Source organism: Trifolium pratense, linkage group LG3, assembly GCF_020283565.1.
Source record: "Trifolium pratense cultivar HEN17-A07 linkage group LG3, ARS_RC_1.1, whole genome shotgun sequence".
NCBI classification, from domain to species: Eukaryota; Viridiplantae; Streptophyta; class Magnoliopsida; order Fabales; family Fabaceae; genus Trifolium; species Trifolium pratense.
This window is the reverse complement of record NC_060061.1, coordinates 54064251-54085598: the sequence shown is the minus strand read 5'-3', so window position 1 is coordinate 54085598 and position 21348 is coordinate 54064251. Positions and strand designations below refer to the sequence as shown.

The following is a 21348-nucleotide window of genomic DNA, read 5'->3' as shown; positions in this document are numbered from 1 at the left end:
CGTTTGCTGCTTAAGTTAAGGATTGAGTTCACTACTTAACCCACTAACATCCCCTATACATGAAATTTTCAGGATTTTACAACATTCTCTACTTAAGTAGAGAATTCCATTAGCTACTTAACTAGCTAATACCCCACATACATACATGAATTTTTAGGATTTTATACAGGACAGTACAACTGGTACCGGATAATTAAAATTATAGTGTCGAATTACAAGGGTAAAGTAAAGTTTGTTGCCTTACATAAGGACAAGGTACATGAATTACATGAACTCAAGTTCCATCAGAAATTAACTGAATGGATATGATATCTTGTTACCTGTTATTAGATGACTTTTAGGGCCCGTTTGGTGCACAGGATAAGAGACAAGATAGGATAACTGTATCATATCCTGCCGCAATTCAGTGTTTGGTGATACAGCAGAATATGATAAGTTAATCCTGAAGCTTATCATATCCTGTCTCTCTAGTTATAATTCTTATCCTGAATTTGAGCTGGGTTACCAGCAGGATAGGATAAGAAAAAAAAAACACTGATTTATTTTATAAAATATATTTTAAAATACATAAAATAAAATTAATAAAATATAAATAATAAAATAATTAATTTTTAAATATATATGTGATTTTCTCACAGGGGTAATTTTGTAATTTATATATTCTAAAAAATCAAAATTTTACTAAAATTACAATATTTTAAAGTAAAATGATTATTAAAAAATTGACAAATAGGAATATTAATTTAAATTTTATAAAAAATTAAATATAATTCTTTTGCAATAGTAGTTTGATTATTTACGTATGAGATATATCATATATTTATTTGGCTTATCTAACATGTATATATTATTGAGTTATTTATTTGATCATGATTCATATAAAAAATTAAACTTGATTATTTTCTCATAATTTTTATTTGAAATTATATAAAGTTATTTGATTACCTATTCATATTTTTTATTTATAAAATTAAAAGTATTACAAAATAATTTTAAAAAAATAACAATTGTTTTACAATAGTAATTTTGTCATTATCATTTAAATATGTTATATATCTTATCATATTATTATGAGCTATTAAAAACAAAATATAATAGTTATCATGTTTGTTATCCTGTGTGCACCAAACACAGGATATGATAACTGAGTATAACTGTTATCCTGCTGTTATCATATCCTATCCTTATCCTGTTTTATATCCTATCCTGTCACTATGCTATCCTGCGCACCAAACGGGCCCTTAATTTACGCGGAAAAGGCACCCTGCCTTTGGCCAAATATTGCCCGTCCGATTAATCCTGCCGCATGTTATTTTCTTTATTTCTGCCAAACTGGGCCGTGTCATGTTTTCAATAGGCTATCATGGGCTTGTTTAATTTCACTATCAGCACCCCCCATTATCATAATTACTACCTACAGTCGAGTTACTTACACCCCCTTCACGTTCAAATCAGATAGATATTGTAATAATTTGATAATAAATAAATAAAATACAATAATAAAAGTAAAATGAGAAGAGAGAGTGTGAGGTTGTTAGTGAGGAGCAGCAAATCTTTGTTTGGTCCAAACTCCAAACAGTCACTTGTCTACTCTACTGCTACCCAGGATCCGAGGTTGCTATGTTTCTCTCTTTTAACCATTTTGTTCTTGTTGGAATCACTCAAATTTCATTTTTAATTTCAAATTCAATATATAAGCATGGAAACTCCTTAGATTAGCTGTGTCCCTATGTCAGATATATATAATTATATTGAATTATGTCATTGTCTCAAATTATTATCGGTGTCCAGGTGTTAGTGTCGTGTCTATGTTTAGTTTCCTTCACTTTTTGCAATTCACAACTATGAAGCATAGACACTGCTAGGATCAGCCATGGTCTGGTGTCCGACACCAGTCCAACGCACATGATTATATTGAATTTATGATATTTTATCAAATTATCATCAGTGTCAAGTCTGAGTGTTGTGTCTGGTGTCCGCGTCTGTATCCATGCCATGTTTCATAGATTCACACTGTCTTGTTTGAATGGATGAATTGAAGAGGAACCAATGAGACTTTGAGGTTTTTGTTTTAAATGTTTTTAAGTGATTTCATTCACACCTGCTTCATATTGTTATTGTGTAGGAAAATTCTGATGGAGAAAAATGGGAACATGACAAAAGAAATTGAGAGAAAAATCACTCGTGTTTTATTTTGTGGACATCAGTTCCCAGGTTCTCATCTATATACAACAGAGTATTTGCAGAATCATTCATTTATCAAGGTACCTCTTTATTAGACAATATATATTGTCTTGTAGCTCTTTTCATTTTAATATTTTCTCTGTTTTTTCATATGTTGATGTTTTACGTTGCGTGAAAGAAGATAGATACATCAAAACCACATGTTGAATTCTACTACTATTTCCAACAATAACAATAAATGATATTAATATTATAATTGTCTCTTGCATTTTTAGTCTAGTTGGGTTCAAGTGATTAATGAGTTTCAGTTAAGACCGAATTGATTGGTAGTACCTGAATTCGATCCATGGTTAGAACAATCTTTAGCCAAACTTAACTTACTTCCTGGCCGAACTCCGGATTTCCAAGGCCACGTTGCCTTGAGAACCGGAGGGTTAAAACAAAAGAAAATATGGGATCATCCTCTCAGTTGGTAGGGTTATTTCATGCCTAAAAATAGAAGAGATTTGACGAATAAAAACATTGCTTTGTTGCTTAACATAGCTTCCTATTTGACTTATAATAAAGCTGATCAACCTCGTAGAATTACGAATTAAGAAGGATAGGTATGTTGAACCGGAGGCAACTCAATTCCTATTCTGACAATGTATTTGAATTAAAGTTCCATGACTGTACAGTTCAAATTAGTTAATAGCATATTACCTTGAATGAATTAGCTATCTTCGGTGCTTTCCTTTGGACTCCTATAGGACGGCATCGGATAATTTAGAATATGTAATGGTTGGGATGCCAATCTGACAATCATTAAAACTGGTGCTTGTGCTTTTATACTATCTATTTTCTATATACTTGTAACTCTTGTCAATGCCGATACTTGTAGTAATTTAAGCTAATACAATTCCTAGATTGTACCCTTTTTTTGAAACAGAAATTCATAGTTTGTATTTGAACTTGCCTTGCAGTTATACCACTTTTATATTACAATGGAAAAATAATAATTCCAGTTAACTTGCCTTGCCTTTGTAGGTTGATGTTCTCCCTTTGGAAGAAGTGCCGAAGGCTATTGCGAACTATCATGTTTGCATAGTAAAAATGATGAAGCTAGATTCAAACTTAATTTCTCGTGCAGTTCAGATGCAGCTTATAATGCAGTATGGTGTAGGGCTGGAAGGTACTGCAATTATTGTCATTTGAGTTTTATTGATGGATTTCAGAAAGCTTCATTTTTTCCTCCGTGATCAATTAGGTGTTGACATCGATGCTGCAACAAAGCATGGAATCAAAGTTGCTAGGATTCCTGGTGATGTTACCGGAAATGCAGCTTCTTGTGCTGAAATGGCCATATATCTAACATTGGGTCTCCTCCGTAAGCAAGTACAGTATCTTCAATTTAGAAATAAAAAATGTCCCTTCATTCTTTCTAAATGAGGTGACACAGGGTTACGAAATGTGGTTGCACAATGAAAATAACTATTTGTCCACATTTTTATTAGCAAGTCTTTGAAAATAGAAAACAAAATGAAAGCATGGGGGCATTTGTGAAATTAGAAGTGTAAACAGTAAACGTTTCCTCAAGCCAAACATACCCTTTGACCTTAGTTGTCTTACTTGATAGATCAGAGTAAAATTGAGAAGAAAATACCTAGCCTAGTCATGCTTAAGAATATGTGTTTAGTTTCTCTTTCCTGTTGGGGACAACTCAATTTTTTTGCTATAGAACTATTGTAGGTTATGTAATAATCCGCATGACGAAACTAGGAGCATTGGACAAATCAAAGGACATAACTAATCAGTTATAGAAGCCATGTTCGGTTTTAAAAACAATTTATCACTCATCACCAAAGCCAATCCAATTTGTCAAGAACCACCTTGCAGGTCAACTAAAAGAAACTAGATCCTATAGAATTATCTAACATGTTCTCAAGCTTGGGTATGGGAAACCTATGATTGTATTGGTATTAGCTTGGTTGAGCAATTTGTGTGTTCATCTTTTTTTTTTTTTTTTGAACGGCTTGTGTGTTCATCTAATCTTTGTTGATCATAGTGAGTTTTATTTGTAGATTAAAATACACCAATCGCTGCATCTTTTTCTCGTCTCTCCATTACCCTTTTTGTGCATCTCGCCACAACAAATCTACCATGCTTTGATTTTTTGTGCCTAAGTTTCAATCTGCTTAGTATATATACTGTATGAATTTTTATATCGAAATATGTTCATTGAATGTTGTTTAATTTACGAAAAATAAAATAAAATCGTCTGTGTAGAATGAAATGGCGATTGCCATACAACAAAGGAAGCTTGGAGAGCCTACCGGTGATGCTTTATTTGGGAAAACTGTGAGTATATTCATTCCGTTTAGTATTCTGCATCTCTTACTGCTTTCTGTTCTTGTTTTATAATATGTTATCGGGCATTAATTTTGTTGATGGTTAGATGCATGAGTATTGTGAGATTTTATATTTGGCCCAACTCATCCTCACAAAACCGGCTTGTAAAGTGAGGGTTGCCAAAGCTATATAAACGCTACACAGGCCATATCTCTTAGCAATGTGGGACTAAATCCACCCCTTCACACCCAACACAATGAAGGTGTTGGAGGTTGCAATGAAGGCAACCCAAATGCCGCAATTAGGCAGATGGGGGTGGACCGCAATGAAGGCGGAATATCCAACACACCCCCTCACGCTCAGGCCCAATGGGCCTGAAGCGTGGACGATGCGGGAAGCCCAACAATAGATCTAGGATAGGCTCTGATACCATGTCAGAATTTGAGAGGCCTATACTCAACCACAAAAGCTAGCTTGTAAAGTGAGGGTTGCCAAAGCTATATAAACGCTACACAGGCCATATCTCTTAGCAATGTGGGACTAAATCCACCCCTTCACACCCAACACAATGAAGGTGTTGGAGGCTGCAATGAAGGCAACCCAAATGCCGCAATTAGGCAGATGGGGGTGGACCGCAATGAAGGCGGAATATCCAACAAGTATAGTTGCATACATTGATTAAAATGGATCTCAAGTTCTCAACATATTCTACCTAAGTAAAACCTATATTTCTACCTTTAAAGTAGGGTTAAGGGGATTTACAGTCTAAGAAATATTTTGTATAGTTGGCCAATGGACTTAAAAAATATTATGGATAACATGTATTACATATAGATGGCTTTTATTTTTTTAAGGGATTTCCCGTTTCATGAAAATCGATTGAATTAATTTTTTTGTTAAATAATGTTGTGTGAAGCAAATAATAGTAGGAATGTACTATTAGTGAAAATTTTGGACGGCTTTAAGTCAATTTTTTATTTTTTATCTACTTGACCTGATTTATTCAATTAATAAGATTGGCCCAATCTAGCTCTGATGTAGGCTAGGCCATAGGCTCAAATGAGCAGCCTGACCTGTTCCATTCCTAGTTATGGGGAACAGTTGATAAAAGAACCATGAAAGATCATATTTTCTCTGTTAACATCTGTTTCCTCATGTTGTGCAACTTTTACATGGTGGTAGTATTTGCAAAATCTAACACTGTTTGTGGAAAAACTATTTTTTTATGATAATGTAGGTATTCATTTTGGGCTTCGGTAGCATTGGAGTTGATTTAGCACGGCGATTGAAACCATTTGGCGTAAAAGTTATTGCTACAAAGCGGAGTTGGGCTTCATATGCACAAAACACCAACGAATTAAGTAAAAGTATTTTCCTTCCCTATAGTCGTGGATTATTACTTTTTAATAAGACTAGTTTGTTCTTCTATTTCTTAACGTGTTCTGTATTATTTTTTGAAGATGATGTTGATGCTCTTGTTGATGTGAAGGGTAGTCATGAAGATATATATGACTTCGCAGCGAAAGCTGACATTGTTGTTTGCTGCTTAATCTTAAACAGTGAAACGGTCAAACCTTGTCCAACTTTTCGTTTATTTCATTTTAGTGAATTTTTAAGCTTCTACGTTCGGTTGCATATTTGTTTTTTCATTACAATTTGCTTGTGCTTGAAAGCTTCAATTACACGTGATTCTGTTTTTTTTGGATTTTAAATGCTTTTAATGAACTAAGCATAGTATGCTGTAATTTTGGCACGCATACTTATTGACTTGGAGATGATGTTTTTTCAGGTTGGTATTATAAACAATAACTTCATATCTTCCATGAAAAAGGTTTGTACCATCCTTGACGAACTCCTCAAATTTATTTATTTCATTTTCTGGGGCAGATGATGTTAGGAACTGTGTCAATGTCATTATCTTTTGGTGTAGATATATTTAGGATCAAGTTTCATTGTGTTTTAGGAACACAATGGAAATAGAGAAAAGAGTGGAGTGATTTTATGGTTTAACTGTGAAGTGAATTGCGCGAGGAGAAAAACTGTTCTCCTGGGGTTTTCCCTTACAATCGAGCCTTGGTTATGTTTACTTAATGCAAAGTTTCTAAAAAATCAGAGTGAAATAATGTTGTGTGAAACAAATTATAGTAAAATGTACTATTGAAATGCTTCTCTGCTGTGATTGGAGAGGCTCTGAAATTCATGTAAGAAAATCTGAATTTTAGTTTAACATGCAAGTAACTCGTTCCTAGAACTCTCCTAAGAGCATTGCTTGAATTTTGATTTTGTTAATTGAATAGTTATCTCTAATAAAAACAAGTAATGAGGGATGCCGCTCATGAGTAGACGGCGATACAATTATGGTTAGGGATGTAATTAGGCCAAATTACCAAAGCTTTTATCGGTGATGGTAAGATTCCAGTCACATGCTGATCTCAATTATGGTTAGGTATGACACATGCTGAAAGAATTTGTCTAATATGAATTGTAACAAAAGAGACTTTTGATCAAGATAAGGGGAAGAATACTAACTTAACTTGAGACTTACGACGAGTATTTATAATTGGAAAGATATGATTACAGAAGTGAATAGTTATTTATATAGGCTTAGATACGTGAAGAGATTATCAGATCCTAATCAGAAAAGAATTAATGTAAATATCTACAAGTTTGTTTTGCTTGTTAATTGTAATTTTTGATGAATTATTGTCTAGTTAAACAATTATAGTTATATTTCAGGGTGCGCTTCTGGTGAATGTTGCAAGAGGCCGTCTTTTAGACTATGAGGCTGTTGTCGAACACCTTGAATCTGGTCATTTAGGAGGGTTAGGCACCGATGTTGCATGGACGGAGCCATTTGATCCAGACGACCGGATATTGAAATTTAAGAACGTTATCATGACACCTCATATTGCAGGCGTTACAGAACATTCCTATAGATCCATGGCTAAGGTGTGTGTGGCTGTATAATATTCCACTTATTCGCTTTGCTTAAATTGCTTTTATACTTTCTTGAATCATATTTTACCATTGAATTTCTTATGAAAAATAAAGCAAAAATACTGTGAAATCTGATATTTTGCTTGGCTATTGTTTTACTATAGGTTGTTGGTGATGTGGTTCTTCAACTTCATGACGGGCTTCCTTTGACAGGGATTGAGTTAGTCAATTGAATTAGTGCAAAAGGTTCATCAACTTCTTGAACTTTTTTCATAGTTTATGATCATTTTCAATAGTGCAGAAACACTTTGACATTATATATAAAATTGAGATCAGGCAATGGTTGTGTATTGAGCATTTTGATCTCTATTATTGTAGTCTCTAGAACAACGATACATCTAATTGAAGGCGTGTCCGGTGTCCAACACCAACACATGATTACACTCAATCAATTAATTTTTCTCAAATTATTATCAGTGTCATGTATCGTATATGTGTCGGTGCTTCGTAGATTGTAGTGAACTACTTGTTCTTTAGTAGGTGTTTGTGAAAACCAAATAAATGGTGTGATGTTTGTCTCATTATTACCTATGTTGTAAAACCTTATTGAGATGAGACGAGGTTTTGGTTTACCATATTCCGATCAAACCACTACTTTACTCTATTTTGATGGACTAAAATTACTACTTCTCTTCTCTTCTCTTTTTTCATGTAGTTATATTTTTTTTCTTTGTAAGCTTCCTGTTAGATTACTTGTGCAACTTCGGTGTCTCTGCAAATCTTTTAATTGTCTAACCTCTGATCCCAAATTCGCCAAGAAGCACCTTCGCATGAAGCAACACCACCACCTCATGCTAAGCTCACGTGGATTGCTTTTCTACAATTCCCCAATATCCTCTGTTTTGTCGTCAACTTCTACCATTACACAGACTCAACTCAATTACCCTGTCACTCGCAACAAAATTCATGAACTCGTTGAACCTTACAATGTGTCCACTTGTGATGGTATCTTTTGTTTCGTCATTGATCATAGGGTTAATATTATGGGTTCCGATTACTGGAGAAGGATACAAGACTTCCCATGTTCTAGCCCCATGTTGGGCCCATGTGATAGACCGGGAGTATTTGTGAGTGGCACTGTTAATTGGTTGACAATACCATGTTCCTTACAAGGTGGGACATGGTTTCTCTCTCTACCCCAATGTTTTATATATTTCACAAGATGACCAAGTGCTGATGAGTTATTATTACATGGGAGGTGGCATATTGAACTTGCTTGTTTATGGGAGTAAAGATGGTAATAACCCTGAGAATCAAAACACCGCTAGTTGGACGTACCCAATAGTCTACGTTGAAAGTTTGATATCACCTTGCTCTTAACGACATTATATGGTTAATTTATTTATTTTATGCATTTTCCTATTACCAGTACTTGTTGGATCATTGTTAATTAGTGGTTGAAAATTTGTTGTTAATTTGAATTGTTTGTTTGAGTTGTTGTTGGTTGATGAAATCTATTTGATTTTCTATGATTTGAGGGACAATTTAGATTTTATAATGTTTGCTAAGTGCTGCACAAATTTCTGAATGTTTGCTTTAAATCTTGTATAATGCATTATTAACTGATCTGAATATGTTATATAATACTATTATGATGCCTGTTTTTTGAGTATTCAATTCATTATGCAAACCAGGCTGATTTTTTAACAAAACTGAATCATTTTGCATAGTGGTAGAATCACTATGTGCAAGCAAGCTACTCTAAAGTCAATTTTTTTGTAGTGACTATTGAGGGGTTTTTCATGGTCCATACTATCATAAATTTATATTCCATACCCTTCAATCTCTCTGTAAGAGACTCTCAACCATATATTCGTTTTCTTAAAACTGCAAAATTATATTAAATCAAAAGGCTAAGCACAAGACTAGCTAATCAAGGAAGCAGTGCAACAAACAAAATCCAACACAACCACTCCCAACAATCAATGGATTACATAAACAAAAGATCCACCCACCCAAACAATGCAGATATCCAAACTAAACTAAGGTTGCAGCACTACAAACAAAGGAACTTAAAAACTATGAAACTCTAAACAAGCTACAATCTTATCACTTACCAATCACAACAAGGAACTTTAAAATTTACTTATTTAACCCAAAAAGATTCAGATCTGATGTCCTTGACATCATATGTTATCACTTACCAATCATAACTCAACACCACCGCGGCAGCCCCATCTCACCGCACCAGTTCCAAAATTCCACGACCACCACCGCAACAGCCCCCACCACTTTGCCAATTTCAACCCAGAAACAGTGAGTGGTGACAGAAAGAGAGTGATAGAGAGATAGAGGGAATTAAACGAAGGGGTCATTTAAGCATCACAATTTTCACACTATCACGAGGATCAAACACAAACGTGATTTCCCCTTCTTCCTCTCTGCATCAAACATGAACAATCAACGCCCTGAATCTTCAATTTTTCTGGAACAACTTAATGCTCTTCATCCAAGGAATGCTTACCGCAGCCCATATCCGTTAACTGCTCGGATCGGAAATAGCCATATGTCTTTGCCTTGTCCTCTAAAGAAAGAAAGACCAGTGCCATCCATCCCATTCCCCTACTTTCTATTTTAACCTAAAATAAATTCTGTTTTTAAGAAAAAATGGAGATGTTATTTTAATTGAATAATTCAATATTTGAAAAAAATGTTAAATACATGTCAGCTAACTTTACAGTCATCATTTGCCACATAAGTAAAAATTTGCTAAATCAGCTAAAATTTTCATTCAGGTGCTTTTTTAAAACTTTTGTGATTTTGTAGGGTTATGAATCAAAATTTTACTATAACCAAAAAAAAATCAATATTTTATTTTTCCAGGGACTAAAATCAAAATGAGCCATATTTGTAGGGACCAAATAATATTTAAGCCAATAAAAAACTATCATGAAAAGTTTACTCTATAGTTTAAACTATGTAAAGAGTTCATGGATAATATCAACATGTTTTATCAATTGAGATCATTTTCCATTTATGAAATTCAAGCTACTGCAAATAATTGAACATGAATTCTATCAGGGGAACTTCTTTTTCCACTCCCATAGTCATTTCAGAAGTATACTTTTATACACCTGTATAGCATTTTAGAAAACAAGCCCTCTTCCATCAAATGCAAAATACGAGAAATAACAATCTTCAAACAAAATCAAATTAAAGTACAAGAACTTATTACCGAAAGAAAAAAAAATCGAACATATTTTTAAATTTCCAAGCAATGAATGAACCTAAAGATAGAAGACAACAATCCCATTAATGTGATCTAAATTCACAACTAATCACATATGACATTCACAACTAATCACAGCCATAAAGGATAGTACAATGTTTTCCTATACCATCAACTATATTACAAATATATCCAAACATACCCTAATCAAGAAAATATTCAACTACTTTTCATCTCAATACTTCTCAAATATCAAAACCATAAACCATAACAATTTTTTTCAGACTAGTCAAATTATTGGCAGGAGAAAAAAAAAAGGAAACTCAAGGAACAATGTCCAAACACAGATTACAAACTAAACTGTTACTTAACTTGGAGAATAATCCACCTCATAGTGTAGATGTTTAAAACACCAGTCCAACAAGTAGCCTCCTTCTCTTGGAGGAACTTTATGTGTATCATGCATAATGTATTCTGGCAGTTTGTTGTCATCCCCCACACACACTATGCATTTTGTACATGAAAGATTGATGACATGCAAAGAGTTGGTTTCATAACCCCACATTCTCGGGTTGCTCAATGCATAGAAGTATTCTCCTGAAGCATAAAATAATGCAATGTCACCCAAAGTTTCCAGCATGACATAATTCTTGGTTGAGAAGTCTATCTTGTACACATTCAATATTTCCTCAGATGTAATATGAATCACTAAAAGTTGTCCATCACAACTAACCAACCTTAGGTGCGAGGAAGATGTTACGGCAGGAGTACTCTTCAGTTCTAAAAATTTTATATTTGCGGAATTCAAGTCGAGTACACCTATAATGGCTTTGTCGGTGACAACATATATTGTATTATACAAAACAACAAAGTCAACAACCTTCCATGGATTTCCTATTGTTGAATAAGTAACCCAGCAAGAGTTTCGAGATTGATAAACATGCAAACTGCCAGAGCTATTACATAAAGCCACAAAGACAAATTCCTCTGAGCCTTTGCAAAAAGCAAGTAAGACATGGTAAGCAAAATATGAAAATTTTACTTTAAAGGCCGATGTATGGATTATCTTCTTTCTTCTGGTAAATGGATTCATTAGCAAAAATGAATTATTTTGCGTTATCATGATCATATATCCACTAGAAAACCCGCAATAGGCAAAGTCCCAGTAATGATTGATCATCTTCGAGTGATAAACTCTTTGGTCAGGTATGCTCATGAAGTTAAAACATTTCTTATCATGGCAAGACTTTTGAACAAGTAATGGTTCTTGGGATGCCAAGAAATTTCTCCAATAAATTTTATGAAACTCCCTCCAATTCTTGCACACACCAGCAAATTCGAAGAAGTCGTCAAAATCTAGTTTTCTGGAAATGATATCAAGCAGATCCCAAGGAATTTCACAGTTCTCTGATAACTTCTTCATTTTTCCCCCTTTGTATCACAACAATAACAATGTTAGGTGATTTACAAACATTTTTTTTCCTTCATATTTGTGAAAGATATGGTTTTGTATTGTTTTGTTCATCTTATTCTATCATAGAAAACGAGGAAATAAAGAAAGATTTGTTTCCCCATTATTCCCAAACAAAAATGAAGACCAACGGATAATACAATTATTTACTATCATCATCCTCTTTTGTTAGTGTGAGTAGTTTGTTTTCCCATTTCAGTGATGAGTGAACTGTATAGTACAGTGGCATGATCACTCATCTTTGTACTGAAAGCAGAAAATATTTATAGACATGACATTTATTTGACCCCTAGTCCCCAACAAAAAGGAAAAAGAAACAGAGAGAGGCCAAATAAAGATGAAACAAACATTTCCATGTGATTTCTCCTGCAATCATGCGAGAGAAAATGGAAAATTTAGATTAAATCTTAAACATAAAAGATACTAGAATACTGATGAAACTGAAAATTGAAATAGTGAAAACGCTACGAAGAAAAACAATACAGTGGAGTGGAATTATTAGAGGGTTGAAAACAAACAGAATAAACCATTTATGCTATCGAAGATAAAAATAACCTACAAGGTGATAAAGGTCTTATTTTAGTTGCATGAAAAGAAGAAAAACAACAACAAAGATATTTGGACTAGAGATACTATCAAAGAGCTTCCAAAGCTCTAGAACTTTTCAATATCCTCCAACAACTGATTACATGAAGACATCCTAGTATAATAGTACACCTTAAAAATCTAGAGATAAGTTTTTGATCCCCGTGTTCTTTTCCAACATGAAAAATCATGACGTTTGAGTTAGGAGCAGATGGACCAACTTAAGAATCACGATTACCCTTCCATTGTAGAGTATACAAGTTGTGGAATTGATATTCATTGAACAATCTTATAAAGAGCGTGCATCAAGATCGTATCACTAATTTAAGAAACAAAATAATTTCAGCTATTTGGTGTAATTGCTTGATCAAGGGGATTTACACAGATTACAACCTATTGAAAGATTACACTAGATACAAGCCATTTCAATTCAATGGCTTATGGCTCCCAAGACAAATGAGAAGCTAAGCCCTCAATTCTATGGACCATATAATATTCTAGAAAAGGATGGAAAAATGGCACACATGTTTATTTTAGAAAGAGAGTATTTTCTGGTTGCAGGGAGATTCGGCTCTATTTTGTTTTAATCAAGACAGCTCTTATCAGTGAACATTAGTTTCTCATGGACATAAAATGCATGAACCACTAACCCCTATTTTCAATACTCCAAAGATATAGCCTCCATCAGATTGTTATATGCAATACTTGTATTGTCAATTCAGTTAGAACAGCAGCCAATGTTCAAAATTAAACTGATACAAAAACGCAAACAAATAGTACACAAGATTTAATCACGGCATTCGGCCAATTGTGCCTACGTCTCCAACTGTAGAGCAACTTCAATACCTTTATATCATTCAAACTTAGGGTTACAGATTATTGGTGGTTAAATACTAAAGTTCAGTTTACAAGATTCCCTAAACCTCGAGTGACCTGCCCACATATCAGTAAATTAAGAGTCATGCCCAACAAATGCAAAGCGTCGCAACTTAATCCCTTAATCATGCAAAACACCATCAAATTGGTCCCTATATTAAGACTCCATTAGACTCATTTCTCTCAATACGTCAAAGACGGACCAAATTAAAGACACTTTATATAACTAGATAACTAAGTCTATGGCAGATTATTCATTATAGGAAAAAAAACTGCATATATAAATTTATAAAAAATATAAAATTATCAAATATGTCAAGTACTAACCAGTGCGAAGCTGAATTTGAAGTGTGTTTGGCAAGAAAGCGTTGAATCCCAAAATTAAATCTGTATGCCCTTCAAACATCTCCTTGACTCTTTCCGCGACAACACTTCTATCAATTCTTCCAGCCTTGCTATCCTTTAAAATTTCTAAAAACTCATCATACTTTTCCTTATTCTTAACTTCAAACACATCTTTTACTTTCTCGATAAACGCTGATGCATCTTCTGTCTCTGATCGGCGTCCTTGTTGTTCATCAATATCATCATTATCCAATGTAAGTTTGGTTTCATATTGATTAAAAAAAACTGTATGAATAAATATACAATAATTTTTTTTATCAATATATGCCAAATACTAACCAGTGTGAAGCTGGATTTGAAATGTGTTTGGCAAGAAGACGTTGAATCCCGAAATTAAATCTGTATGCCCTTTAAACATCTCCTTGACTCTTTCCACAACAATACTTGTATGAATTCTTTGAGCCTTGAAATCCTTTAAAATTTCTAAAAACTCATCATACTTTTCCCTATTCTTACCTTGAAACACATCTTTTACTTTCTTGAGAAACGCTAATGCATCATTTGTCTCTAATTGGCGTCCCTGTTGTTCATTGTCATCATGATCCATTGGAAGTTTGATTTCATATTGAGTTGGCATGAATTTGTTGAATCCAAAAATTAAATCTTGATGACCTTTAAACAACTCATACACTCTATATTTGACATCTCTTCTATCAATTCTTCCAGCCTTAAAATCCTTGAGAACTTCTAAAAAAGTTTCATACTTTTCCCCATTCTCATCTTTAAACACACTTTTTACAGCTGAGATTAAAGCTAATGCATCATATATGGAGTTTGTCATCTTGAAGAAAATAAACAAAAAAAAAAAATCAGCTTAATTCATTCAAATCCAAAAAAAAAAAAACTGAAAAATATAAATCGATGAAAACAAGTTTCAAGTGGTGAAGCGAAGCTTGTGTTGCTAATATAAACCCTAATTCAGCTAAAATAATAATAATTCAGCTTAATTCAAAACAAAACTGAAAAATAAATTGATGAAAACATGAATCAAATCAAGTGGTGAAGTGAAGCTTGTGTTGTTAATTCAAACGCCAAATTAATATGAATTCAGCTTAATTCATTGAAATTCAAAACAATATTCGAGTAGTGAAGTAGTGAAGCTTGTGTTGTTAATATAAACCCTAATTTAAACCCTAATTGAATTTAAATAATAGTTTTGTTTATTTTTTATGAAATATGAAATCAATTTTGATTATAATAATGATCAGAAAATGGTTTCAGAATCGAACGAACGAACCTGAAAGAGATTGAAACAGCGTTGAACAAGAAGAATGTGGACGAGTTGGAGCGGTGACCCGTTTTCATTCAATACCCGAACCGTTCATAATGACCCGATCTATTCAATATATACACACAGTCACCCACACATTTATTTATTTATTTTGGAATGGACTAGTCACACACACTTTAACACTGACTTTTCAATACTTTTCAACGTCTTTTCTTCTGTTGATTCATTGATTGAAATTTATGGCTATATTTGGTTTGAGAGAGAAAAAAGAAATAAAAATACAAAATTTGCACCAACTTCACATCTCAAGATAATGTAGTCCATTGACCACTAAACCGAAGTATGCTAAGTAGATAACCAGTATTTGTATTATAGTGATGATATTAATTGTTAGTTGGTTCAAAGATAATTAACGCTGAATTTGGTAGGAAAGATCACGGTTCGATCCCGACAACTGCAACTAGAAGGGGGTTAAAAACCACTTCATGCCAAAACCGACTCCAAACCAGATTAAACTGGTGGTGAAGAAAAAAAAATGCGTAATACAATATTTGTATACTACATTCATTTTATAACTACACTATTATTATCTTTCTAAATAAGTGGTTAATAAGATACTAATAACACAAACTCGTATTTGTGTTGCAAAAACATCCTTCTATTATCATCTACAATTTTAGAAAGACAGACAAAATGGACAAAAAAAAATTGTATACATTATTTATTCGAGACACATACAGTTATGCTTGAATTTTAGAAAATAGAGTTTTCTCGTATTAATTAATTAATGGATCATGCTTATATGTGCCCTTGTTAAGGTTACTTTAATTAGTAATTTTGTTTTGAAAAAATAAATTTTTGACTTCTAAAATCATAAAGTACACAAGTTTCAATACAAAGTTTATTCAAATAGTACACTAACAAATGCCCCCCAAAAGGGCACATGTTAGTTTTTGCCTTAATTAATATCCGTCAATTATAGAGAAATAAGGTCAAAGATATGGAACAAAATGATGTCATTCATATGATATGGTGACTATCACAATGTTCTTGAAGTAAATTTTTCCTTGTCAAAAAATTGTTTCTGAATTACCTTTATCTCTTTGAACCTGTTTATCAGAAGAATTTGAACAATCTTTGTTTTCATTGTTTCATAGTCCACTACTTTTTGTCACAACATACTTTACAACATAGGGTACATCAATCTCAGTTTATAAACAGCAACAAATCTTTGATGATTATGTACAAGTTGTGTCAACGAAAGATCATATTCATAACTGATCACTCTGACATAGACACACACAGACAACATAACAACATTGACATGTCAACACGGACACACCTTCAATCTGAATTGTCGGTGCTACATAGCTTGTTACTATATTTGTCAAACATCTCTTACCTTTAACCTTATTTCTGAGTGTGAAAGAAGCGGCTTCTTTGGACTTAAAGGTACATTTGAGAATTTCTGAACAAGAATTCTGAAGCATGGTAAAAAAACTATGTATAATGTTCCGAGAATAAACGGTGACGCAGCCAGCCACCCTAATAACTGCAAAAGTTTGATAAGTAAATAACTAATTTTAAAAATTGATCATTGTATAAACTTTGGACAGGAAATCAAGCATAAATCATGCATTGCAAAAGGCAAATTGATCCAAGCTAGAAAATCACATTACTTAATATGGGTAAATACTATATACATGGACCTAACAGTCTTTTTAAGACAAATCCACAAGAAAATATGATGGTACAGTGGCACCTACCGCATTGACAATGCTTAATATGATCTCATGTGAAGCTTGACCGGTAAGAACTTTCTTTAAAGCATCAGATGTTAAAGGGAAATGAGGTCCGCCAGACAAAACTTCACCGAAGCGTAGAAAAGGTACAATCAGACTGAAATTCCGAATAAATATTAAATAATCAATAACAAAGTTTCTCACAAGAATAACCATAACAGCACAGAAATGCATCAATTGTGAGACACAACAAACATTGACATGGGAATAAGAAAAAGAAGCTAAATGTCCAAGACATGAAATAACAGGGGCAATAAAAAGACACGGATGTAAAATTGTTGTTACTGTATTAACATGATTTACCATAGATAATGTCTACAGTCTAAACCTCCTCAACTCCAAACTCCTAGGATTTAATTTAACATTAATTATCAAGCCCTATTCACTAGGCAAGATTGATTACACGGGTCAACGAACGCCACAGTTCTCTATCAAAAACAAAATTTTCAATGAACTAAGAGTTAAGATCTTTTCAACTAGGATTATCATCGAATTTTCTTAGATTTTTCTAATTGAACTGTCTTCCGTTTGATCCACGTATTGGTGGAGCCTCTATTTGTCCTCCTAGGATGCAATTCGATTAGAAATTGTATGTTGTTTTCCATAGGAAAGTAAGAAGACATGCTTCTAATAAAATGTGTCGTAAAGAAGTTCTTTAGGATATAGTTGCATAAAAAATCTTGGTTCTAACATGATCAGCAAAATATAAACAGAATGATTCACAATATGGATGGAAAGTATAGCAAAGATAGCTCTGATTTCTAAATGCATGTGTTACCTCAACTCTATTGGAGTAGCCATAAAGTTTGTGAGCATCAAAGTTGGAGCATGACAATATGATCCAAGCAATGCAATAGCCACTCCGCAGAGGAATACAGTAACACCTATTCAAAAAACATTAGTCTGGTATTTAACAAATTGTAGAACTGCCACATTTCAAGTTACTTTGCTTTATCATATTTTCTACTGTGATGCACAGTACAGCTCGCTGCAGAGCCGTTGCTTTAAGTGAGAAAAAATAAACTGGATTTTCTATCACTTAATCCAGCTGCTCTGCACTGTGCTTCACTGTACAGCCACAACGAATGATCCATACACATACTTTAGTTTCTTCTCCGTTTTAAACTAAAATCCATACACGTAGTTTTGAAATTATGTTAGCTAACATTTACATTTTCCAATAACTACCACTCTTTGAGTTTATGGAAGTACATAGTTCGTGAAATTATAAGAACTACACACGCACACACTAACAATATAAATTTTTTCTAGTAGTTGTTGTTGGCTACATGGATCAAACAATGTCATTAATGTCCAATCATATAAAGACAAAAAACCCAAACTGATTATGCCATGATTATTTAAAAACCTCATCGCAAACAGATGAATGAGGTGTGAGAGCCAGCTAAAAAAAATTCTATTGAAGACTTTAACCCTGGATGAACACTACCATTTCTGTCGGGAAAACATTACACTATGGATCAGCCAAGTTTCATTTTGGGACAAAGACCAAACTGATGAACCTAGTTTAGACCTATGCTGCATTCTCAACTTATCACCATATTAATAATTAGGAACTATATCGTTTGAAAACTCCTCCCTTACAAACCGCCGCTGATGATCTCAATTCACCAAAGTAAAAATGGAATCAGCCATTTTATAGACCAATATAATGTATATCAGAATGTTAACCACACTGGAAAGGAATTACATACGATCTTCTGAACGATGCTACATACAGAGAATTGTAATATGCATAAATTAAGGTGAATTAATTACAACATACCACATATAGGAAATACTCCCAAAGTAATGCCAAGAGCAGCAGAGAAAGCCAACTGGTTTGGCTCTGCTCCTCTGAAATAAAAAAAGAAAAATAATCAAATTACATATATAACCAATAAACAAAGATTTCAAAATGAAGAACATCACAACTTATGTTCCATAAAGACATTTGATATCTAATTTTTCAGCATAAAAACATAATTACATGACTGTCAAACACAAATAAGAGCTCAGGCACAATAATTTTACGTTTGTTACCTCTTATTTTTTTAAAAATATTACAAAAAATAATCACTTTTAGAAGTTCTATTAAGATTAAAAAAAAGTGTTTTTTCATTACAAAAACAGCTTAATTTTGCTTAAAAATGTCTAAAAATAATCCTTAAATTACAGAACACTAAAATCACTTTTTTCTATAATCCGTAACAAGCGGGTCCTATAGTTCATAATCAAAAACTAGTTTAGAGGATAACTGAAATGAAGAACAAACTTGAACAAGTTAACAATTTGAGACATGTGAAACAAGTGCTAGAATCCAAAAACAGATCTCATATAACAATTACAGAAACAAAATGCATAAGAATCACATCTAATAGTGATTAAAAAACAAGAAATGAATAGTGGATCAGAGAGGAAGGGAGAAAAAAGTGGAACTTTTGAAGAGTACCTGTGTAGAATGGCGAGAAGAGGATCAGTGATTTTCTTGTGGAACCAATTGGTAATTCCCGTATTCCCAATCGCCATTTTTCGAGCAAAGTTTAAAAATTGAAGCTTGAAAATTGAAAGGGTAATCAACAAGATTGAAATGAAATGGTTCCAATCAACAGAATCAGAGTTTCTCTCTCACCGCAAGAAACCCCCCACTTCCACACCAAAACACAATCTAATTACTTTATTATATTATATTTTTATTTATTATTATTGTTATGGTGCCAAAAAAAATAGTTCTTTTGTTCACACTATATCTATACATATATCTATTCTATATCTATTCTATATCTATACATATAATAAAGAGGATACTTTTATTTGGTGTGGATTTTTTTTATTTTCAACTTTACCCTCTCATACATGAGTGGTTGATTCAAGGAATTGATAACCGCGTGCATAACCATTTTTTAGTGTGGATTTTTATTTGCCAATTTTTTCCTTCATCTATTCTATTCTATACATAATGTAATAATAATTTTTGGTGTGGACTTTTCATAATACCAACAATACCCTTATTTTTTTTAGCGATAAAAATCTTTTATTAACAAACTCACCGTAACATAAGACATGTCGATTTTTGTTGGACATAAGTTAGACACAGACAGGCACGGAACGCGTCTGTCTGGCCCGCTAGTATAAGATAAGACACATATCTATATATATATATATATATTGCGAAACATATTCTTTATAAAGAGGATAAAAAAAATTGGCGTGAAATTTTGATAATATCAATAATACCTTTGAGATTTTTTTAACAACAAAACTTTTTTATTAATAACAAACTCACTATAATATAATTTTTTTTTACATAAATTTGTATAATAGACACGTGGAACGACAGCTAGTACGACATAATAAAATACTTGATTTTTAAGCCACTAAATTTAGTCCACCGATAAAAAATTGGCTAGTATATTAGAAGTCGTGTGTTTGATCATTGTAAACGGTTAAGATTTGCATGATTTGGGGTAAACTTTAGAAAGTCTTCAAGATAGTAAAAATCATAAGGATTCATATTTGATAAAAGATAATAAAAATAGTACAATGATAGCTTTTATATAAAGCAATTTGAGGATTAACTAACTAACTAACTACCTAATAACAAGCTCAAACAAACTAATATAAACTTCAACTAACTAAGACCATCTCCAATGGTGTAGTACCTATTAGGTACTCATGGTACTTATTAGGTACTACCATTGGAGCAATATTCTTTTGAGTACCTAATAGGTACTGGTTCTACAATAAGCATTAATACCTATTTTGTTTTTGTGGGTCCCATTTATAATGATGTATAGTTATTGGTGAGATGTGTTATTGGTAGGGCCTAATTAGAACTTTTAAAAGATGTTGGGTTGGAGGGATTGAGTACTTATTAGGTACTACTCCCTCCGGTCCTTTTTATAAGAAACACTTTGGAATTTTTATTTGGTCCTTTTTATAAGAAACACTTTGACACAATTCCATTTGTACCCTTATTAAATACAATCAAATAATTCATTATAATGCTAGTGCATTAATTAGAGAAGTCTATTTCTCATGCTAGTCAAAGGTTAGTTTTGGAATATAACATAAAATGTTAGAATCATTAATGAGAAAATTTACCTTCCTTGGTCTGTGTGATTTTGTCAAAGTGTTTCTTATAATAAGGACCGGAGGGAGTATTATTAACAAACTATAAATGAGTGATGTGTACACGTGAGGTACAATTAAGTACTCAAAAATGAGTATCTCCATTGTGGATGCTCTAATAGTCTAACTAACTAATGCAAGATAACTAGCTAATCACCATTATTCTTAA

The 21348-nt window shown here is 33.0% G+C and overlaps 3 protein-coding genes across 5 annotated transcripts; 1 reads left to right on the top strand and 2 right to left on the bottom strand.

The window, feature by feature from the left end:
• The first annotated feature begins 1492 nt into the window (after nucleotides 1-1492).
• LOC123913640 (hydroxypyruvate reductase) lies at nucleotides 1493-7925 on the top strand. Of its 2 annotated transcripts, none has more exons than XM_045964445.1 (10): nucleotides 1493-1614; nucleotides 2126-2264; nucleotides 3211-3355; nucleotides 3431-3558; nucleotides 4450-4521; nucleotides 5750-5873; nucleotides 5973-6079; nucleotides 6302-6343; nucleotides 7249-7461; nucleotides 7614-7925. In XM_045964445.1, the coding sequence occupies exons 1-10, from the start codon at nucleotides 1511-1513 to the stop codon at nucleotides 7680-7682; spliced, it is 1143 nt and encodes a 380-aa protein (XP_045820401.1). In that variant the 5' UTR covers nucleotides 1493-1510; the 3' UTR covers nucleotides 7683-7925. The 2 variants fall into 2 exon arrangements, with proteins under 2 accessions (XP_045820401.1, XP_045820400.1); XM_045964444.1 differs by having other exon boundaries at nucleotides 5750-5879.
• A 2760-nt stretch (nucleotides 7926-10685) lies between these two features.
• On the bottom strand, nucleotides 10686-15590 carry LOC123913639. 2 transcript variants are annotated; one of them, XM_045964442.1, is made up of 4 exons: nucleotides 15253-15590; nucleotides 14295-14796; nucleotides 13938-14177; nucleotides 10686-12109 (listed from the first exon to the last, which is right to left on the bottom strand). In XM_045964442.1, the coding sequence occupies exons 2-4, from the start codon at nucleotides 14794-14796 to the stop codon at nucleotides 11046-11048; spliced, it is 1806 nt and encodes a 601-aa protein (XP_045820398.1). In that variant the 5' UTR covers nucleotides 15253-15590; the 3' UTR covers nucleotides 10686-11045. The 2 variants fall into 2 exon arrangements, with proteins under 2 accessions (XP_045820398.1, XP_045820399.1); XM_045964443.1 differs by having other exon boundaries at nucleotides 14295-15254.
• A 768-nt stretch (nucleotides 15591-16358) lies between these two features.
• On the bottom strand, nucleotides 16359-19735 carry LOC123913641. Its single transcript, XM_045964446.1, has 5 exons — nucleotides 19501-19735; nucleotides 18835-18905; nucleotides 17827-17932; nucleotides 17013-17145; nucleotides 16359-16798 (listed from the first exon to the last, which is right to left on the bottom strand). The coding sequence occupies exons 1-5, from the start codon at nucleotides 19575-19577 to the stop codon at nucleotides 16634-16636; spliced, it is 552 nt and encodes a 183-aa protein (XP_045820402.1). The 5' UTR covers nucleotides 19578-19735; the 3' UTR covers nucleotides 16359-16633.
• Nucleotides 19736-21348: the final 1613 nt, after the last annotated feature.

What these genes read in the sequence shown, in the direction of transcription:
- LOC123913640 (XM_045964444.1), top strand. Translation starts at nt 1,511, where the DNA reads ATGAGAAGAGAGAGTGTGAGGTTGTTAGTGAGGAGCAGCAAATCTTTG. An exon ending in ATGCTTTATTTGGGAAAACT is followed by an intron (nt 4,522 to 5,749) that starts GTGAGTATATTC and finishes ATGATAATGTAG; the next exon opens with GTATTCATTTTGGGCTTCGG. An exon ending in CCTATAGATCCATGGCTAAG is followed by an intron (nt 7,462 to 7,613) that starts GTGTGTGTGGCT and finishes GTTTTACTATAG; the next exon opens with GTTGTTGGTGATGTGGTTCT.
- LOC123913639 (XM_045964442.1), bottom strand. Translation starts at nt 14,796, where the DNA reads ATGACAAACTCCATATATGATGCATTAGCTTTAATCTCAGCTGTAAAA. An exon ending in TCAAATCCAGCTTCACACTG is followed by an intron (nt 14,178 to 14,294) that starts GTTAGTATTTGG and finishes ATGAACAACAAG; the next exon opens with GACGCCGATCAGAGACAGAA. An exon ending in TCAAATTCAGCTTCGCACTG is followed by an intron (nt 12,110 to 13,937) that starts GTTAGTACTTGA and finishes TGTGATACAAAG; the next exon opens with GGGGAAAAATGAAGAAGTTA.
- LOC123913641 (XM_045964446.1), bottom strand. Translation starts at nt 19,577, where the DNA reads ATGGCGATTGGGAATACGGGAATTACCAATTGGTTCCACAAGAAAATC. An exon ending in CTTCTCGCCATTCTACACAG is followed by an intron (nt 18,906 to 19,500) that starts GTACTCTTCAAA and finishes TTTTTATTTCAG; the next exon opens with AGGAGCAGAGCCAAACCAGT. An exon ending in TATTAAGCATTGTCAATGCG is followed by an intron (nt 16,799 to 17,012) that starts GTAGGTGCCACT and finishes AAACTTTTGCAG; the next exon opens with TTATTAGGGTGGCTGGCTGC.